General features: G+C 52.3%; 1 protein-coding gene across 1 annotated transcript in view; it reads right to left on the bottom strand.

Annotated features, from left to right (window-relative positions):
* The window catches only part of SQOR (sulfide quinone oxidoreductase), a 40197-nt gene extending 38512 nt beyond the window's left edge, over positions 1 to 1685 (bottom strand). The window contains 1 exon segment of the mRNA XM_068122150.2: positions 1380 to 1685. Coding sequence (XP_067978251.2) covers positions 1380 to 1574 — 195 coding nt within the window. The 5' untranslated portion in view covers positions 1575 to 1685.
* Positions 1686 to 17645: the final 15960 nt, after the last annotated feature.

Genomic DNA, 17645 nt, shown 5'->3' on the forward strand with positions numbered 1-17645 from the left:
ACACCTGTTCAGGAATTGGGTGGGGGGGGGGGGGGGGGGGCGGAAATACACCTGTTCAGGCATTGGGGGGAGGTGGAAAGATGCCTGTTCAGGCATGGGGGGGGGGGGGGCGGGGGGAGGGTGGAAAGACACCTGTTCAGGCATGGGGGGGCAGAAAGACACCTGTTCAGGCATGGGGGGGGGGCAGAAAGACACCTGTTCAGGCATTGGGGGGGGGGTGGAAAGACACCTGTTCAGGCATTGGGGGGAGGTGGGAAGACACCTGTTCAGGCATGTAGGGGGGGGCGGAAAGACACCTGTTCAGGCATGGGGGGCGGAAAGACACCTGTTCAGGCATGGGGGGCGGAAAGACACCTGTTCAGGCATGGGGGGCGGGCGGAAAGACACCTGGTCAGGCATTGGGGGGGGGGGGGCGAAAGACACCTGTTCAGGCATGGGGGCGGGGCGGAAAGACATATGTTCAGGCAGGGGGGGGGGAATACTTTTCCAGGTAATGTCGGGAGAATACCTTTCCAGGCAGTGGGGTGTGCAAACGCCACTTTTCCAGGCAGTGGGGTGGGGGAATACTTTTCCATGCAAGGTGTGGTGGCAACACCTGTTAAGGAAAGGAGGGGGGGAGGGGGGCGGAGGAACACTTTTCCAGGAAGTGGGGTGAGGGGACACTTTTCCAGGAAGTGGGGTGAGGGAACACTTTTCCAGGAACTGGGGTGAAGGAACACTTTTCCAGGAACTGGGGTGAGGGAACATTTTTCCAGGAAGTGGGGTGAGGGAACACTTTTCCAGGAAGTGGGGTGAGGGAACACTTTTCCAGGAAGTGGGGTGAGGGAACACTTTTCCAGGAAGTGGGGTGAGGGAACACTTTTCCAGGAAGTGGGGTGAGGGAACACTTTTCCAGGAAGTGGGGTGAGGGAACACTTTTCCAGGAAGTGGGGTGAGGGAACACTTTTCCAGGAAGTGTGGTGAGGGAGCACTTTTCCAGGAAGTGGGGTGAGGGAACACTTTTCCAGGAAGTGGGGTGAGGGAGCACTTTTCCAGGAAGTGGGGTGAGGGAACACTTTTCCAGGAAGTGGGGTGAGGGAACACTTTTCCAGGAAGTGGGGTGAGGGAACACTTTTCCAGGACGTGGGGTGAGGGAACACTTTTCCAGGAAGTGGGGTGAGCGAACACTTTTCCAGGAAGTGGGGTGAGGGAACACTTTTCCAGGAAGTGGGGTGAGGGAGCACTTTTCCAGGAAGTGTGTTGGGGGAACACCTTTGCAAGCGAGGTGTGGTGGCAATGCCTGTTTAGGAAAGGGGGGTGGGATCATCGGTTCGAGTTGTACCTGAGGGAAGGAAACAAGGTGTTTAAACATCACAAACAAAAATAAAAGTTTTACTCACCTCGCTGGGTTCCACCACAACCACAGAACCGTTCGACCCGAGCTTTCGGCGCATCCTTGCACTCATGGTAATACCTGCCGAGCCTCCCCCCGCCACCACCACGTCATGGTGCTGCCGGCGGACAGGTATAGACCATCGAGGTGCTTGAGAAAGGCTCCGCCAGATTTCGAGGCGCAACGCGGTCATTGCACGCATGGGTGGTGCGGGACTCCACAAAAGGTTGTGTAAGAGAAGGCCGAACGCCGAACACGGATATAATTGTCGGTGACAGCAAGTACAAGAACTTTGGAAGGTTGTTGTTGTTGTTGTTGTTGTTGTTGTTTTATTTGAATTTTTCCTCACGTCTTCGGTGACGTAGTACAGTCACATTCAAAGTTATCAATTCCCTCATTTTTCGTGATATCCATGAATTTGAGGTTCCCTTCGCTGTCTCACGAACATGTTTTCCAAACTCAGGAAAAAATCACCTTAATAATATGGACGGTTAACTCGACTGTCTCATTTTTATTATCGCCAAAATAAACGTAAGGCAATGTTGTGACGGCTCAGCTAAAAGTAACCAATCACAACGCTCATTGGTAATGATGTGGGCGTGGTTTAAAGGCAAGGCACTTGTGAATCATTCCGGGAATTTGATTGTTGAATTTGAACTTGGCGGTTCCTCCGAGTCTAGTCATCCTACCATATGAATTAGGTAGGTGTGTGTGTGTGTGTGTGTGTGTGTGTGTGTGTGTGTGTGTGTGTGTGTGTGCGTGTGTGTGTGTGCATGCATGTATATTGTTACAGATACGACTTTGATGGTATGGTGGGCCGAGCGGGATGGCCGCCGTATCCGTACAAGTTACCCGATTGTGCCCGAATGTTGACTAATCGCGCTACGCTGGCTCAATAGGAAAGAGAAGACACCCGGCTGGGTTATAATGACACAATACGACACCAGGGTTTCGATTCTCAAGTATATTCGTACGGAAAAAGGTTAGATTACAGGGGCTAGAGGTATATTACAGGAAGACAGGCACTTAGACACACTCTTATATTATCCCCGGACAGACGACAGACACACGGGACAAAATTGCTGACTCACACGGGGGGTGATGAAAAGGGGAGGCAGGTCGCGATGGCTCAGGTGCACCTGGCTCAGGGACAGAATCACGTACGGTGGTGTCCAGAGATGCGTGAAGGTATCACAGCGCTTGTGGGTCGCGACTTTGGTCTCAAGCTGGGGAGGTCGCTCAGCGCTCGGGAGGGTGGCGTCTTTTCCTTCCAAGCTCGGGGCGCATCTCACGTCACATCCGGCGCGGGGCCGCGTATATCCGGCGGGGAGTCACGCCCTCGCTCGTTAGCTCCGCCCCATATGGCATCGGCCCATGGCTTCTCATTGGGTGCGGGGGTTACCGGCTCCGCCCTTGACGAGGGGCCGACAGGGAGCCCCCTTCTGGGTAACCCCGTCGAGCACATGTTCAATGGCGGCCAACCGAGCCGGAGTGAGGACGCAAAGCCGCTGTTGTTGTGGTTGTTGTTGGAGCTTGAGATGATGGGAAGAGATGCGGGGAGGTATGGGAAGGTCCTAAACTCCTACTGGTGCCATATCATCACATTCTGGTGCAACGAAGAGTCATAATTAATGGAAACAAGTCCTTAACTGACATAGATTAAGAATAACTAGCAAGATGTCCTATAATTGTCTACGTGTGGTGCGGGGGACCTGGGCACGACATTTAATGGGGGAATGAAGGGGAAGATCGGCTCTAATGGGTGTTGTTTACAGACAATGGGACTAGGGAATGGGGTAAGGGGAGAGTTGGGGAGTATCGGAGAAGATAGGGGAATATTTACAAGCGGATATGGAGGTCAAATTCCATATTCGCAACATTGCACCCTTCTCTACCCTCGGGGCGTCCCGACCCGATAAATTTTTACCTACTTTAGTGTGGCACGCAATGTAGTTCCCTCTACTATTAACTCTACCCTGAGTGCGACAGTTTTACAGATATTCACAAATGAGTAAATATGTCCCCCTGCGACGTTGCACCCTTCTCCTCACAGAAACACACCCACAGGATAACCGAATCCGGAAAGAATTCTCAAACTAAACATACAGCCGGTAGGGAGCATTATTTACAAGACTACGCTGCTATTTACACTACGATCCAGGACCTGTTTTTGGAGGAACACATGCAGATGTTATGCATAGAGAGAGCGCGCTTGCCAACATCGATACACCAACCCACGAGTGCTCTGTGGCCGACGGCCTTTAATAACGTGCAGAGCACCCTTCCCGCGCATCAAAAGCACCACCCCACCACCAATCGGTGCAGTCACCATTGTTCATTGGAATAAAAATAACTTCAACAACCCCTAACCCTGCAGGTGTCTCTTGCTCTTCTTGTGGTGCACTTGGTGTTACTTAAAAGTGGTTCACCTGTATGGCATAGGTGCCACGTTGACCCATAGGTCCATCCCCGGGTGGTGCTTGGCCGCAAACGAACTGCGGTCCATCGTGGGTGGCCACAAACATTGCGGTCCATATGGTGTATCGATCCCGGCAGCAAGCAGCGAAAGTGCAGGCCCACAACTGCGTCGCCAGCACCTCTCTCTCCTCTCTCTCTACCCCAAAGCCAGATCCTCGGAGGTGGGAGACAAAAACAAGACAAGTGAGCAAGGTGGTAAGGGCGCAAAAGTGCACGCAATGCAAGGTGATGCACACTGGGGGCACATGGGAACCAGGTGAGACAGGTACGTTCCTACCGTACGCCCCCCCCCACCAGGTAACCTACATGGCCCCTCCCTTACCCCTTACTGTATCAACAAAACACAACACTACCCATAAACATCTACTTTACAAATCCACAAACATCCCTACTGTCTTCCCCGTTCCTCCCATATACCAAATTCGTCTTCTCTCCCTCCTAACCAATCAAATTTGCCATTTTCAACTCTCATCAAAATTTGCCATTTCCAACTCAACATCAAAATTTGCCATCACCAATTCATCATCAGTCCCTCCTAGGGAGGGAGAGATGGAATCACCCCAATGTCTCATCCACGTCGTGATGCGTCTCACAAATCCAACAGCAATTCTCATTTCTGCAACACAAACAAAGAAAACACAGGTGTGGAGTCATCATCATCACCACAGGTAAGTGGCTGCGTATGGTGCGACAGGTTCATCAATCCTAACTATCTCCTAAATGACTTTAACAACTTTACACTACCCGGGGTCTCTCTCCGGCCAAACCATTGGCCCTCTTACACTATGGGTTCTAAAAACCAATTCCCATTGGCCAAACTGTGGTGCTCTTCAATTTGGGGTCTCACTCCCCCGATTCATCTCCCGGTGCCCTCGCACAATTTCTGGGCTGCGGCGTGTACCTCTCCCAGTGGGTCTACCCACCTGCACACCTCCACCACTGCAGTTGCCTCCGAGCTTACCTGCTCCTTGCCCTAACCTAACTACCTGGGGAAGGCCCTCTGGCACTCTCCCCACTCGGTGCCCTCTCTGGCACTGGGCTACCCGGGTCCATCCTCCGGATCCTCGGGCCCCATCCACAACTCTACCGGCTCCCAGAGCCCACCTGCGGCCTCACCTGGCCGACATCCTCACAGTGGTGGAGTGCCCAACCAACTACACACACTAACAGGCTACACGCCCAGCCATTTCCACAACACTAATGCACCCATTCACAACACCATTCTGCAACCGCACCACAAATGCCAATATCCAACCACAATTTACCTGCACCCTCTACCTAACACTTACACTACCCGCCCCGGGTATCCGTGATAGGGGTCCACTCTTCCCCCATCCACACCTTCGCACCATGCACACCACTCCGTACCACTTACTCCAACTCTCTCCACACACCTGTACCTGCACACCTGTGCTCTCACACCTGGTGCCACCTGCACCCTTCTCTCCCCAAGCGCATTCGCGCTGATCCACACACTCACTACTCATACACTGCTCCACACACCTGTCCAGTTGCACACCTGTGCAATCACACCTGTTCAATTCTCACAAACACGGCATCATCTCAGCTAACTACTCCCTTCTGAAACTTGCGCTTCCCAGTCGTCCCTTTAAACTATTGCGCTCCCTCGTCATTATCATCCATACTAATCTACCTGCGTCCCCACTACAGGTATCAGTCACTAACTAATCTTAACGTTACCTACTGTCATCTTCGCTAGATCCCTACACACAATATCCTAATCCACCCGGGCTAGTTTTCACTGCCATACACCCCATAAGCTATAGCGCATTTGCCCCCCACACATGGGAAAGGTGGCAGGGATGCCACCCTCTCCCACCGGGCCTATCGCTCCTCAATCCCCCAGTCCTCTGGCACTAATAAGCCCCCCTTATTCAGAGGTACTGGGTCCCGCCTCGGCATCTAAAGCCGAGGCGATCCACGGGGGCGCCTGCTCGCCGGTGTAAGGTCTTATCCGGTCGGCGTGGACGATCCGAGGGAGGGCTCGTGGCCCCATTTTGATCTTAAAGACCACGTCACAGATTTGCGACAGGACGACTCCTGGGCCTTGCCAGGGGGAGGTGAGTTTTGGGCACCTTCCCTTCCGCCTCCGGGGATTAAAGAACCAAATCTTCATCCCCGGAGCGTATTGACTCCCCTGGCTCCGGTCGTCGTACCTGCGCTTCATCTTTTCCCCCGCCAGATGGAGTTGGCGGCGGGCGAAGGCATGGACTAGCTCCATGCCTTCCTCTAGGTGACGTGCGTACCCCTCCCTCGGCGGGTTAACCACTGTGTCTGGCACGGGACCGCATAGCAAGTCGGCGGGAGCCCGTAACTCCCGCCCATACATAAGCAACGCTGGACTGCATGCGGTGGCCCCGTGCTGGCTGGTTCGGTAGGCCATGAGCAAGTAAGGGAGATGTTCGTCCCAGTCATCCTGACGGGTGGTGGTGAACAGTGCCAGTTGTTGGATTAAAGTTCGGTTGAATCTTTCCACCATCCCGTCAGATTGAGGTCTTAAAGGCGTTGTCCTGGTTTTTCGAATCGACAGGAGACTGCACACATCTTTTAGTAATTTGCTCTCAAAATTTCGTCCCTGGTCGGTGTGCAACTCCTGTGGAATCCCATGCCGGCACACAAATCCTTCCACGAAGGCCTGCGCTACCACCCCTGCTTCTTGGTTGGGGAGGGCGTAGGCCTCCGGCCACTTGGTGAAGTAGTCCATCACAACGAGGATATACTTATTACCTTGGCGGGTGCGGGGCAGCGGTCCTAGAATATCCATAGCCACCCGCTCAAGGGGGGCCCCCACCTGATGTAATTGAAGGGGGGCCCTCATCCTCCGTGCTGGTCCCTTTTTGGCAGAACAGGCGTCGCATCTCCGACACCAGTCCTGTATGTCGCGCCCCATATTCACCCAATAGAACCTCCGGCGGACCCGAGATATTGTCTTTGTCCTGCCCAAATGGCCGCCGGAGCGGGTACCATGCACCTGTTGCAATATGACGTTCTTGAATTTGTCAGGGACTATCACCAGCCAGGAAGTTCGATCAGAGGGAACCTCCACCCACTTGCGATACAAGATGTTGCCTTTCAATTCCAGGGTCTGCCACTGAGCCCAATATGCCTTTGTCTGCGCCCCGAGGGGGGTGACCTCTTCCCCCTTTGGTCTTTGCCCCAATTTGACCCATTGGAACACCGGCCCCAGAACAGGATCCTCCTGCTGGGCCGTGCTCCAAGCCAACTCTCCAAATTCCTCGTCCGCGGTTAGTGGCAAAATTGGCCCTCTCACCCGGGTTGCCCGGACGACGAGAATCGGGGCGGAATCGCCCAATTGCTCCCTCTCCTCGTGTCTCGCACAAAATTTACAGTTTTCCCCCAGACAAGGACGCCGAGAGAGTGCGTCCGCATTACCATGGGCCTTCCCGGCCCTATGGGCCACATCAAAATCGTACTGCTGCAACTTTTCCAACCACCTTGCAATTTGGCCCTCCGGTTCCTTGAACCGAAGGAGCCATTGCAAGGAGGAATGGTCAGTTCTAACCAAAAATTTCCGCCCGTACAAGTACGGGTGGAAATGGTTCATGGCAGCCAGCATAGCCAATAACTCTTTGCGAGTGACGCAATAATTTCTCTCGGGCCTACTTAAGGCCCGACTATAATAACCAATCACTCTCTCCACGCCCTCCTGTGTCTGAGACAAAACTGCGCCCAATCCTTCCTGGCTCGCATCCGTGTCCAGGGTAAATGTCCCGTCACTAGTGGGGTAAGCTAGAAGGGGTGCGGATGTTAGACACCCCTTCAATTTTTGGAAGGCCTCGTGGCACTCCCGTGTCCAATTAAATCGCGTCCCCTTCTCCGTAAGCCGGTGGAGGGGACGGGCCAACTCCGCAAATTTCGCCACAAAGCGCCGGTAGTAGGAGCAGAGTCCCAAAAATCCCCGCACCTCTTTGATGGTACGTGGTGCGGGCCACTCCTCTACCGCTTTAATTTTGTCTGGGTCTGTTTTTACCCCCTCGCGGCCAATCACGTGACCTAGATAGGCCACCTCTCTTGCAAACAAAGTGCACTTACTCGGGTTCAGCTTCAACCCTGCCTGTCTGAGGCACCCGAACACCTGGTCCAAATTAGCTAGTGCCTGGGGGAACGTTTGGGCATGTACCAGGACGTCATCCAGGTACACCAGGCATGACTGCCATGGCATGCCGCCTAGTACATGCTCCATCAATCTCTCAAAGGTGGCGGGGGCGTTACACAAACCAAACGGCATCACAGTAAACTGATACAGTCCCTTACCTGTGGAAAATGCCGTTTTCTCCTTCCCTGCCCTATCCATCTCCACCTGCCAATACCCACTCTTGAGGTCCAAAGTTGTGAACCAATTTGAGCCCGCAACGGCATCGAGGGTGTCATCAATCCTTGGCAGGGGATATGAGTCCTTGAGTGTCACGTTGTTTAGCTGGCGATAGTCCACGCAGAACCGCGTGGTCCCATCCTTCTTTTTGACCAGCACAACAGGTGACATCCAAGGACTTCCCGAGGGCTCGATCACACCTGCGTCGAGCATTTTTGCAACCTGCTCGTCAGCTTCCGCCCTCTTGCTCCAAGGGAGCCGTCGGGCGGCCTGACGAATAGGCCGGGCCTCACCGGTGTGGATCTGATGTTTCACCAGGCCCGTACGTCCAATATCCTCGGTGGACAGGGAGAAGAGGTCCAAATGGGACCCAACCAGTTTGTGTAAGGCCTCCCTCTGGGTACCTCCCAACTCTACGCTACTACGATTTACCATCTCGCAAATGGGATCGGGCCAATTCCTACTTGTTATTGAAGGCTCCCCCCGGGGTCGGCTCGGCTGGACGTTCTCGCCCCTCACTGTCGCGACTTCCTCAACTGGGGTGCAGCCAGCTACCCTCGTGCCCCTTACTATAGTGCGTGGTTCTGTACTCACATTTACTACTCGGACGGCCACTACCGGTCCGTCCGTTTTTACAAGGGTGCGGCCCACGATTAAACCCGGTATGGACTGCGCTGCCACCGGTTCGACCAGGCCGCAGGACTCCTGCCATGTTGGGCGAGCTGCCCACCGGGCCGGCACTATCGCCTCGGCCCTGGGGGGGATGGTCACGGCCTCGGAAGCCTCCAGCTCCGCTCTCTCGGCCGTGCTCACTCCCCCTAACGGCAGCTCTTCTACTCCCACCTGCAGGATCCCCCGGCACAAGTCGATTTTACAACCGCTGGCAGTCAACAGGTCCAACCCTATTAAACATGGGTCGCACACCTCCGCCACCCAAACATCTATCTCCCTCCTTACCGACCCTAACTTGAGGGTCACAGAACCACGCCCTATGATCGGGGCCGTTACCCCGGTAGCAAGCTGCAAACTATAATTTTGCAGGCGCTGGATCTTATCCCAGCCACCTGCGCTCGAATCAAGGACCACAGGGCTGATGATCGTGGCGCTAGCTCCTGTGTCCACGACGGCGTCTACCCCCACGCCGGCAATTTTGCATCTAATTGTCAGGCTACCGGTTCCAATTTGGCCACAATAAATGACCTGTCGCGTCAATGAGGGCTCTCCTCCATCCTCTGCTGCCGAACACCGCCCTACGTGCCCGACACCTTCTAGTTTCCCGGGGTCTGGCGGGGGGGTGTCTGGGGTCGGCTAACCCGCTCCCCCCTGGGCGGAGTTGAGGACCTCAACTGCCGGGGATCATCCCGGCGCGCGTTTCGACAGTGCCGCGCCAGGTGACCCAGGCGGTTGCAGGTATAGCACCTCACCTGATAAGGTGCTTGCCTCCGGAATTCCAAATTCCCCCCCCTGTAGGTCCGAATTGGATTACCCGCTCGTGGTCCACCGCGGGCCACCTCCGGGGCCGCCTGCCATGGTCCAGGTCCTGCCAGGCGCTGGTCCACCAGCCTCCGGACCATGCCCGCCAGGTCAGGACCCACGTCGGGGGCGGGCCCCCTAAGGGGTCCGCCCTCCATCGGGGGTCCCATCTGGCGGACCGCCATTGCGAGACGCTCGCCCCCCCGGGCCAGGGGCCTCGCTGCTTCCCAACGGGCCGCAGCGTCAGCCGCCTGGCTCAGAGTCTGCGGGCGCCACATGGCGAGCTGTTGCCGGAGCTCAATATCCGGGAGGGCCTGGATAAAATGGTCCAGCGCCAGGCTTTCCCGGGAATCCGCTGCCATGCTAGCATGTGCGATCCCCACTGCGCGGCGAATGTCGTGGGCAAGTTCCCCGATGGCTTCCTGGGGCTTGCGCTTTCGCAGCGCGAGCTGAGCTTTAACAAGCTCGCTCTGCTGTTCTATTCCAAATCGATTAATTAGGGCGTCGCGGAGGGCTGGCAGGGTGAGAGCACCCGCTGGTAATGCCGTCAGCACCTCCGCCGCCGCGCCGCGCAATGCGGCCACCAGGTGTACTCCACCTTCGTCCTCACCCCAACCGTTACCCTTACACACACAGTCGAACTGCGCCAGGTACGCGCGTAGATCACTCTTGCCGTCATACGGCGCGAGTGGGACCTTGTGGGACCACCTCGTATGCGAGTCGTTGCCCGCCGGCCGGACCCCGTGCGTCGCCCCTTGCGGGGTCAGCGCGGGGCCGAACCGGCCGGGCCCCCACAGTACACTACCCCCAAGGGGCTCTCGTGCCTCCCCGGTCCCTCCAACAACTACCCCTGTTGGTGTCGATGCATGGGTCACACCTCCGCAACCCGCTACCCATTCCATACCACCACAACCTTGCTCACCCACACCTCGCACCTCTCGTTCCATACCCTCCGGACCAGCCATACACCTCACTCTTGGCCTCTCACGAACATCCGGGTCTATCTCGACCCCCAAGCTTATTAAATCACCTGGCGCATCATACGCACGACCATATTGGTCACCACTTACACCGGGTCCTCTTTCTCTTCGCTTCTCCTCCATCACCTGCGAATCCCTCATCCGGTTAATGAGCACATCATCACGATCCGAACACAGACTTTGGACCAATTCTTTTACTTCTTATTTTGCTTCATCTCCTTCATCTCTTCGTGCGCCCCTTTAAGTTCTTCCTCTAACTCCACTTTATTTTTTTCTATGTGCTCCCGCACCTCCCGCTCTTTAACCTCCATTACCTCTACCACCTTGTCCATTTTCCTCGTCAGGTCCTCATGTACCGTCTGGCACTCTTTTTTAATTACCCCTACGTCCTTTTTCATCTCCTTCTGTGTCGATTTTAAACCCTCTATTACCGCTGTGTTCTTCTTTACCTGGTCCCCCAGCTCCTTTTGTCCCACTGTCAGTTGTTCTACTCCCAGCGTCAACTCCTCTATACCACCTTGCAATTTTACAGTCCCCTTTCTCACCTCTTTCTCCATGCGCTCCTTACAGTGCCTCACCTCCTCGCGCACTCCTCCGACCTCCTCACTCACTCCTCTTCTGATCTCCTCTCCCATCACTTGCATCTCCTGCCCAGATGCCACCCTCATCTGCTCCATTTCCTCCCTGTGAGCATCCAGTTTGGTTTCTACCCCCATTCTGACCCCCTCTATCTGCTGCTCCATTTGTTTAACTTCCCTTTCCGCTTGGTCCCTCATGTCCCTCAATTTGCCTTCCATACTGTTTTCTAACCCCTCTAACCCTTTTTTCACTCCCTCTATCTGATTCTCCTGGGCAGCCATTCTATTTTCTACCCCCGTTAACCCATGTTTCACCTCTTTCATCCCGTTGTCTAACCCCTCAAAATTATTGTCTAACTTCCCAATTTTCTTGTCTAACTCCTCAAAATTATTGTCTAACTTCCCAATTTTCTTGTCTAACTCCTCAAAATTATTGTCTAACTTCTCACCGGTACCCCTCATTTGGCCCTCTAATCGCCCACTATCAACCCTCATTTGCTCACCCAATCGCTCAATCTGGCTTCCCATACTCATCTGTACAGCTGCCTGTAGCTGCGCAATGAGGGCCTGCATGTCAATCGGCTGCATGTTAAAGCCCGCTGATACAGCCGGCTCGGCTACCGCACGCTCGTGCGAGGCGCCTTTTTGCGCGCCCGCTACTTCGTGCGTGACGGCGCTATTTTGCGAACCTGCCGCCCTCACTGCTTCGCTCTCCTCTTGTCCCTCATTTTGGTCCTGGATCGACCCTACCTCACTCTCCCCTACCGGACCCCAGCCGTCTTGATCCGCCATAGCGCGACTTGCAAAATTCGAGTTTCGTAAAACAAAACAAATTTCGGCCGCTCCAAATTTTGACCAAATTTTTTTTTTCCTCTATTCGTTTTTTTTTTTTTCAAAATTTGGTCGGGCCTCGAATCCCACTCCTGACACCAATTGTTACAGATACGACTTTGATGGTATGGTGGGCCGAGCGGGATGGCCGCCGTATCCGTACAAGTTACCCGATTGTGCCCGAATGTTGACTAATCGCGCTACGCTGGCTCAATAGGAAAGAGAAGACACCCGGCTGGGTTATAATGACACAATACGACACCAGGGTTTCGATTCTCAAGTATATTCGTACGGAAAAAGGTTAGATTACAGGGGCTAGAGGTATATTACAGGAAGACAGGCACTTAGACACACTCTTATATTATCCCCGGACAGACGACAGACACACGGGACAAAAGTTGCTGACTCACACGGGGGGTGATGAAAAGGGGAGGCAGGTCGCGATGGCTCAGGTGCACCTGGCTCAGGGACAGAATCACGTACGGTGGTGTCCAGAGATGCGTGAAGGTATCACAGCGCTTGTGGGTCGCGACTTTGGTCTCAAGCTGGGGAGGTCGCTCAGCGCTCGGGAGGGTGGCGTCTTTTCCTTCCAAGCTCGGGGCGCATCTCACGTCACATCCGGCGCGGGGCCGCGTATATCCGGCGGGGAGTCACGCCCTCGCTCGTTAGCTCCGCCCCATATGGCATCGGCCCATGGCTTCTCATTGGGTGCGGGGGTTACCGGCTCCGCCCTTGACGAGGGGCCGACAGGGAGCCCCCTTCTGGGTAACCCCGTCGAGCACATGTTCAATGGCGGCCAACCGAGCCGGAGTGAGGACGCAAAGCCGCTGTTGTTGTGGTTGTTGTTGGAGCTTGAGATGATGGGAAGAGATGCGGGGAGGTATGGGAAGGTCCTAAACTCCTACTGGTGCCATATCATCACATTCTGGTGCAACGAAGAGTCATAATTAATGGAAACAAGTCCTTAACTGACATAGATTAAGAATAACTAGCAAGATGTCCTATAATTGTCTACGTGTGGTGCGGGGGACCTGGGCACGACATTTAATGGGGGAATGAAGGGGAAGATCGGCTCTAATGGGTGTTGTTTACAGACAATGGGACTAGGGAATGGGGTAAGGGGAGAGTTGGGGAGTATCGGAGAAGATAGGGGAATATTTACAAGCGGATATGGAGGTCAAATTCCATATTCGCAACAATATATATGTGTGTGTGTATGTATGTATGTATATATGTGTGTGTGTGTGTGTGTGTATATGTATGTGTGTGTGTATGTGTGTGTGTATATGTATGTGTGTGTGTATGTGTGTGTGTGCATGTATGTGTGTGTATGTATGTGTGCATGTATGTGTGTGTGTGTGTGCGTGCATGCATGTATATATGTGTGTGTGTATGTATGTATGTATATATGTGTGTGCGTGTGTGTGTGTGTGTGTGTGTGTGTGTGTGTGTGTGTGTGTGTGTGTGTGTGTGTGTGTGTGTATAGGTGTGTTTGTGTGATCTTTTATTTGATGAGCTAATGCTGCTTGTTGTTGAGAGAGTGTTTCAATTCACTCCTTCTGCTGCATCAAAAGGTTTTCAAGGAGAGAAGTCCCTTTCTTGGGATCTAGGATGACATTCACCACTGGACCATCTTCAGGAGCCGATATTGAGCAGAGGTTCCTTGCAACCTTCTTTGGCTTGCTGAGTTCCGTTCCTATTTTGGCCAATAATTGATGGCAAATTATTCCAGGGATGTGGTTGTGTTGAGGAGTCTGCTTTCATCTGCTTCTTCAGCTTCCACCACAGTCTGACATCAGCAGAACTCTCGATGAAATGCTCCCTTCTGCATCGTTGCCTGATCTCTACTACTCCCTCTGGGGCATGCAATGTGAGTGAGGCAGTCCAAGATACCCACAAGTGCATTGGAGAAATCCGCAAATGATTCACCTTCCTGTTGCTGTCTCTTGTGTAAATTTCTCAACAACTGTGGCTGAAAGACGCTCCCCAAACCCCCTGTGCAAAGACCCAAAAACATCTCCATCAGCCACGCAATCCAGACACTGTATTTCAGTTTTGGCTGGCCCTTCCAAATAGAATGCTAAATAGTCCAAAGCGTTGATGCTCCTGAGGCCTTTCTCCATGAAACATCCATCAATCAATGCGAAACATCAATCCAGTCTCATCTACTGCCCATTATTCCGTTGCAACCTCCATTCTTGAACAACAGCTAAACTCCTGGCGTTTTGGGTTTTTCAGTAATTATGGACTCCCGTAAGGCCTGAAAGACAGAATGCTCCTGGTCTCTTTCCAAAGTAACTTCCTCCAGTTGTCTCTTCATTTCCTGCATCTCCTCATCATACTTAACATTCTTCCTTCTACGAGATATAACTGAAATACAACTGTTTACAACAACAACAACAACAACAACAACAACAACAACAACAACAAAAAATCAGAGGTAAGTAATGTCAAATGACAATACACTGCCGTACTCAATATAATTTCTCTGATACACCCAGCTATAAACTGTCATGGTGATTCACCAATGCGTGTGCCGTCCCTCAGATGGACGTTAAACAGGCGTCCCGTGTCGGCCGGCGTTAGTTGGTGGACGTTAAAGATCCCATGGTGTCTTTCACGAAGAGTCGGTGAGCTATCGTTCGCAGCATGGCCAAATTCCTGCCTAACCAGCAGAGGGCCTTGCATCATTGGAACAAACATACCATCGGTCAACGATGCTACAACACAGCCTTATGCTGTATACGAATGAACGAACGAGTCACATCCATCTGGAGTACACCCAGTAACAATAATGTGTCAGGTAAATTTGTTTCCACAATGGCGATTGCAGTGCTTCTCTGTTATGCAGCCCTATATTGAGTTAGTCATCGTTTTGTCTCTTCGTTATGATCTGCTTATCCCACTTCTGACACCAGTTTGCATAGTCAACGAGGCACAACATTCATCAGCCAGAGGAATGCTTTATTAACGACGAGTTTTGCCAAGGGCAAGGGAAATCAAATGAAAAATGATGGCTAACCAGTATACATCCGATATATGATGTAGCCTGCCACAAACAGGATGGAGGGAAAGGTCAGACGATACAGGATGACTGTAGTATCTCTGTAGTGTGGATATCAACCCTTTTGTGAATCGCCTTGTCACCAACCATCAAAATCGCCATCCAGTTCTGCACTTCCTGTATGAGAGTGAGAGAGTGAGAGAGTGGTCTTGAGGAGGGAGGGTGAGGGGAGTTGGAGAGGAGTGAGGAGGGGGGAGGGTGAGGGGAGCGAGGTGTTTACCCATTTTGTAAAACTCTTCGTGCAGCATCAAACTCAAGATGCCCAAATGTTATTCACGTCTATGCCCGTGCGTTTCCCATGAATGACCCATTAGTCTAATAAAGAAAGTTTTTTTTTTTTTTTTTTGTATACAAGATAGAGGCTCGTGAAAGAGCTAACATTAATCACACAAAAAGTCAACCGACACAAAACGGAACATAAAACAAAATAAGGGGAGTGGTAGACAAGATGGGGAGAGAGGGGGAAGGACACAAACACAACATTTGAGAGCAGGGACATCGAGAGATCTGTGGGAGGGAGAGGGCTTGGGGGGAGGTGGAAGGAACCACCTTTAGAGGCCATTTTTCCCCGCAGAGCAGGGGTTGGCCTTTTTCGGGCACCGTGGTCCCCTTTTTGAAGCAATGTTTTATGGCCGGATGCCCTTCCTGCCGCCAACCCTGTTAGTCACCTCTTGCGACACATAGGGAATTACCAGTGAACTGGTACTCAATTTGCCGACCTCGGAGGGATGACAGGCTGAGTCAACCCCCCTGGCGTTAATTCAGCGATCGACCGGGATTCAAACCCAGGATCCTAGGATCCCAAGTCGGCACCTTAACTGCTAAGCCAACACCAGGCTATAAGGGGAGCGGTAGACAAGATGGGGAGAGAGGGGGAAGGACACAAACACAACATTTGAGAGCAGGGACATCGAGAGATCTGTGGGAGGGAGAGGGCTTGGGGGGAGGTGGGAGAGGTATAAAACATATGGACACTGCAAGGACTTCCAGGAAAGAAGTTGGAATTTCGAAAAGGTGTATCTGGGGTGAATTAGCGGGGGTACAAAAGATCAAGGTTTTGGATGGGGGAAGATAAGAGATGGTGGTAAACAGCTGTTTTAAAGACCTGGAGGGAGGAGTGGGTTCCCTGGAGGGAGGGAGGAGTGGGTCCTTGGAAGGAGGAGGGAGGAGTGGAGTGCCACCAAATATGGCACACAGACCAAGTCCGAACTGGGGATTGTCCTAAGGGTATTTTCATGTGCCACTTCAGCCTTCAAAAATACCCCAAAGACCCCTAACACCCTTTCTACATGATTTTTACATTCTTGAGAGATTAGATTACATGCTTGGGAGTTACACCACTTAAGACGCCGAAGACTCCAAAGACCCATAACAACATTAAGATCCTTGAAGACCCTGAACACCCTTAAGACCCTTTAAAACCCTGAATACCCCAAATACCTTTTTGACCGTAAAGACCACTCGGACCCTTAAGACTTTGAAGACCCTTTAGACCCCAAAACCCTTTATATCCTTGAAGCCCCTTTAGACCCCAAACACCCTTTTGATCTGGAAGACCCTTTAAGACCCCTCTACCCACCGGCATTGCCTCAACTCACCATTTTATACAAACCCAAACTGGCATCACCCAAACACATTTCTGAAATCAACCAAAAGTAGCATCACCTCAACTCACCATTTGAAATAAATCCCTCTGTCCCCCGCCTTGCCAGTTCTCTTGCCCCCTCCCCTTTCTCAGTTCTCTCCGCCCTTCTCAGTAACCCTGATAGTTACCAAATAGATTGTAGAGCACTCGCCAAGTAGCTTAAGAATCAAGCAAGCGCTCCAATGAAAAGGTTGATAAGGAGTGGCTGGCTTGGCAAGCGATTAGCAATTCATACTTATGAAGATCAGGAATTTGATGATGAGTGCTTGGAATTCACTCATCCCATCATTGCTTTAATCATTCCAATCCTTCCAATTATTTTGCCTTCATAACTCGGACATTATAACTCGGAGATTTCCACACAGAGTACCCAGGCTCAGCTGCGGAAGCCTTCACGGCAATCCTGCTGGTTAATTTGTTGTGGTACTCTATGCATACATGAATAAAATACATCCAAACTACAATGCCAAAAGTATACCTTCAAACAGAGATCTTTCAAAGAGGAATTCAAGTGGGAATTGTTGCAATTCAATTCAAAAATATATCACCTCACACAGAGCACAAAATATCAGTTGATCCTTTTTCAAATTTCAAACCAACATGGCAGAACTCCAACACAAGGTCGATAAACGTTAATTTTTAACTCACCAGGAACGAAGTTCACGGGAGCTTATGCGATGCTGCGTCGTCATTCCGTTCGCCAGTCAACACTAGCAACTTCTTCTCCGAAACCGCTGAAAGGATTGTGACCAAACTTGGCACAAATGATATTTGTTGTGTTGTGACTAAAGTTTGTTAACGGCATTAAAAAAATCGGGGTCTAAGGGGGTTTACTGGGGGTCAAAGTGGATCCAGGTTTCATCCCCCCCC

Source organism: Myxine glutinosa, chromosome 7, assembly GCF_964187855.1.
Source record: "Myxine glutinosa chromosome 7, kmMyxGlut1.1, whole genome shotgun sequence".
NCBI lineage: Eukaryota > Metazoa > Chordata > Myxini > Myxiniformes > Myxinidae > Myxine > Myxine glutinosa.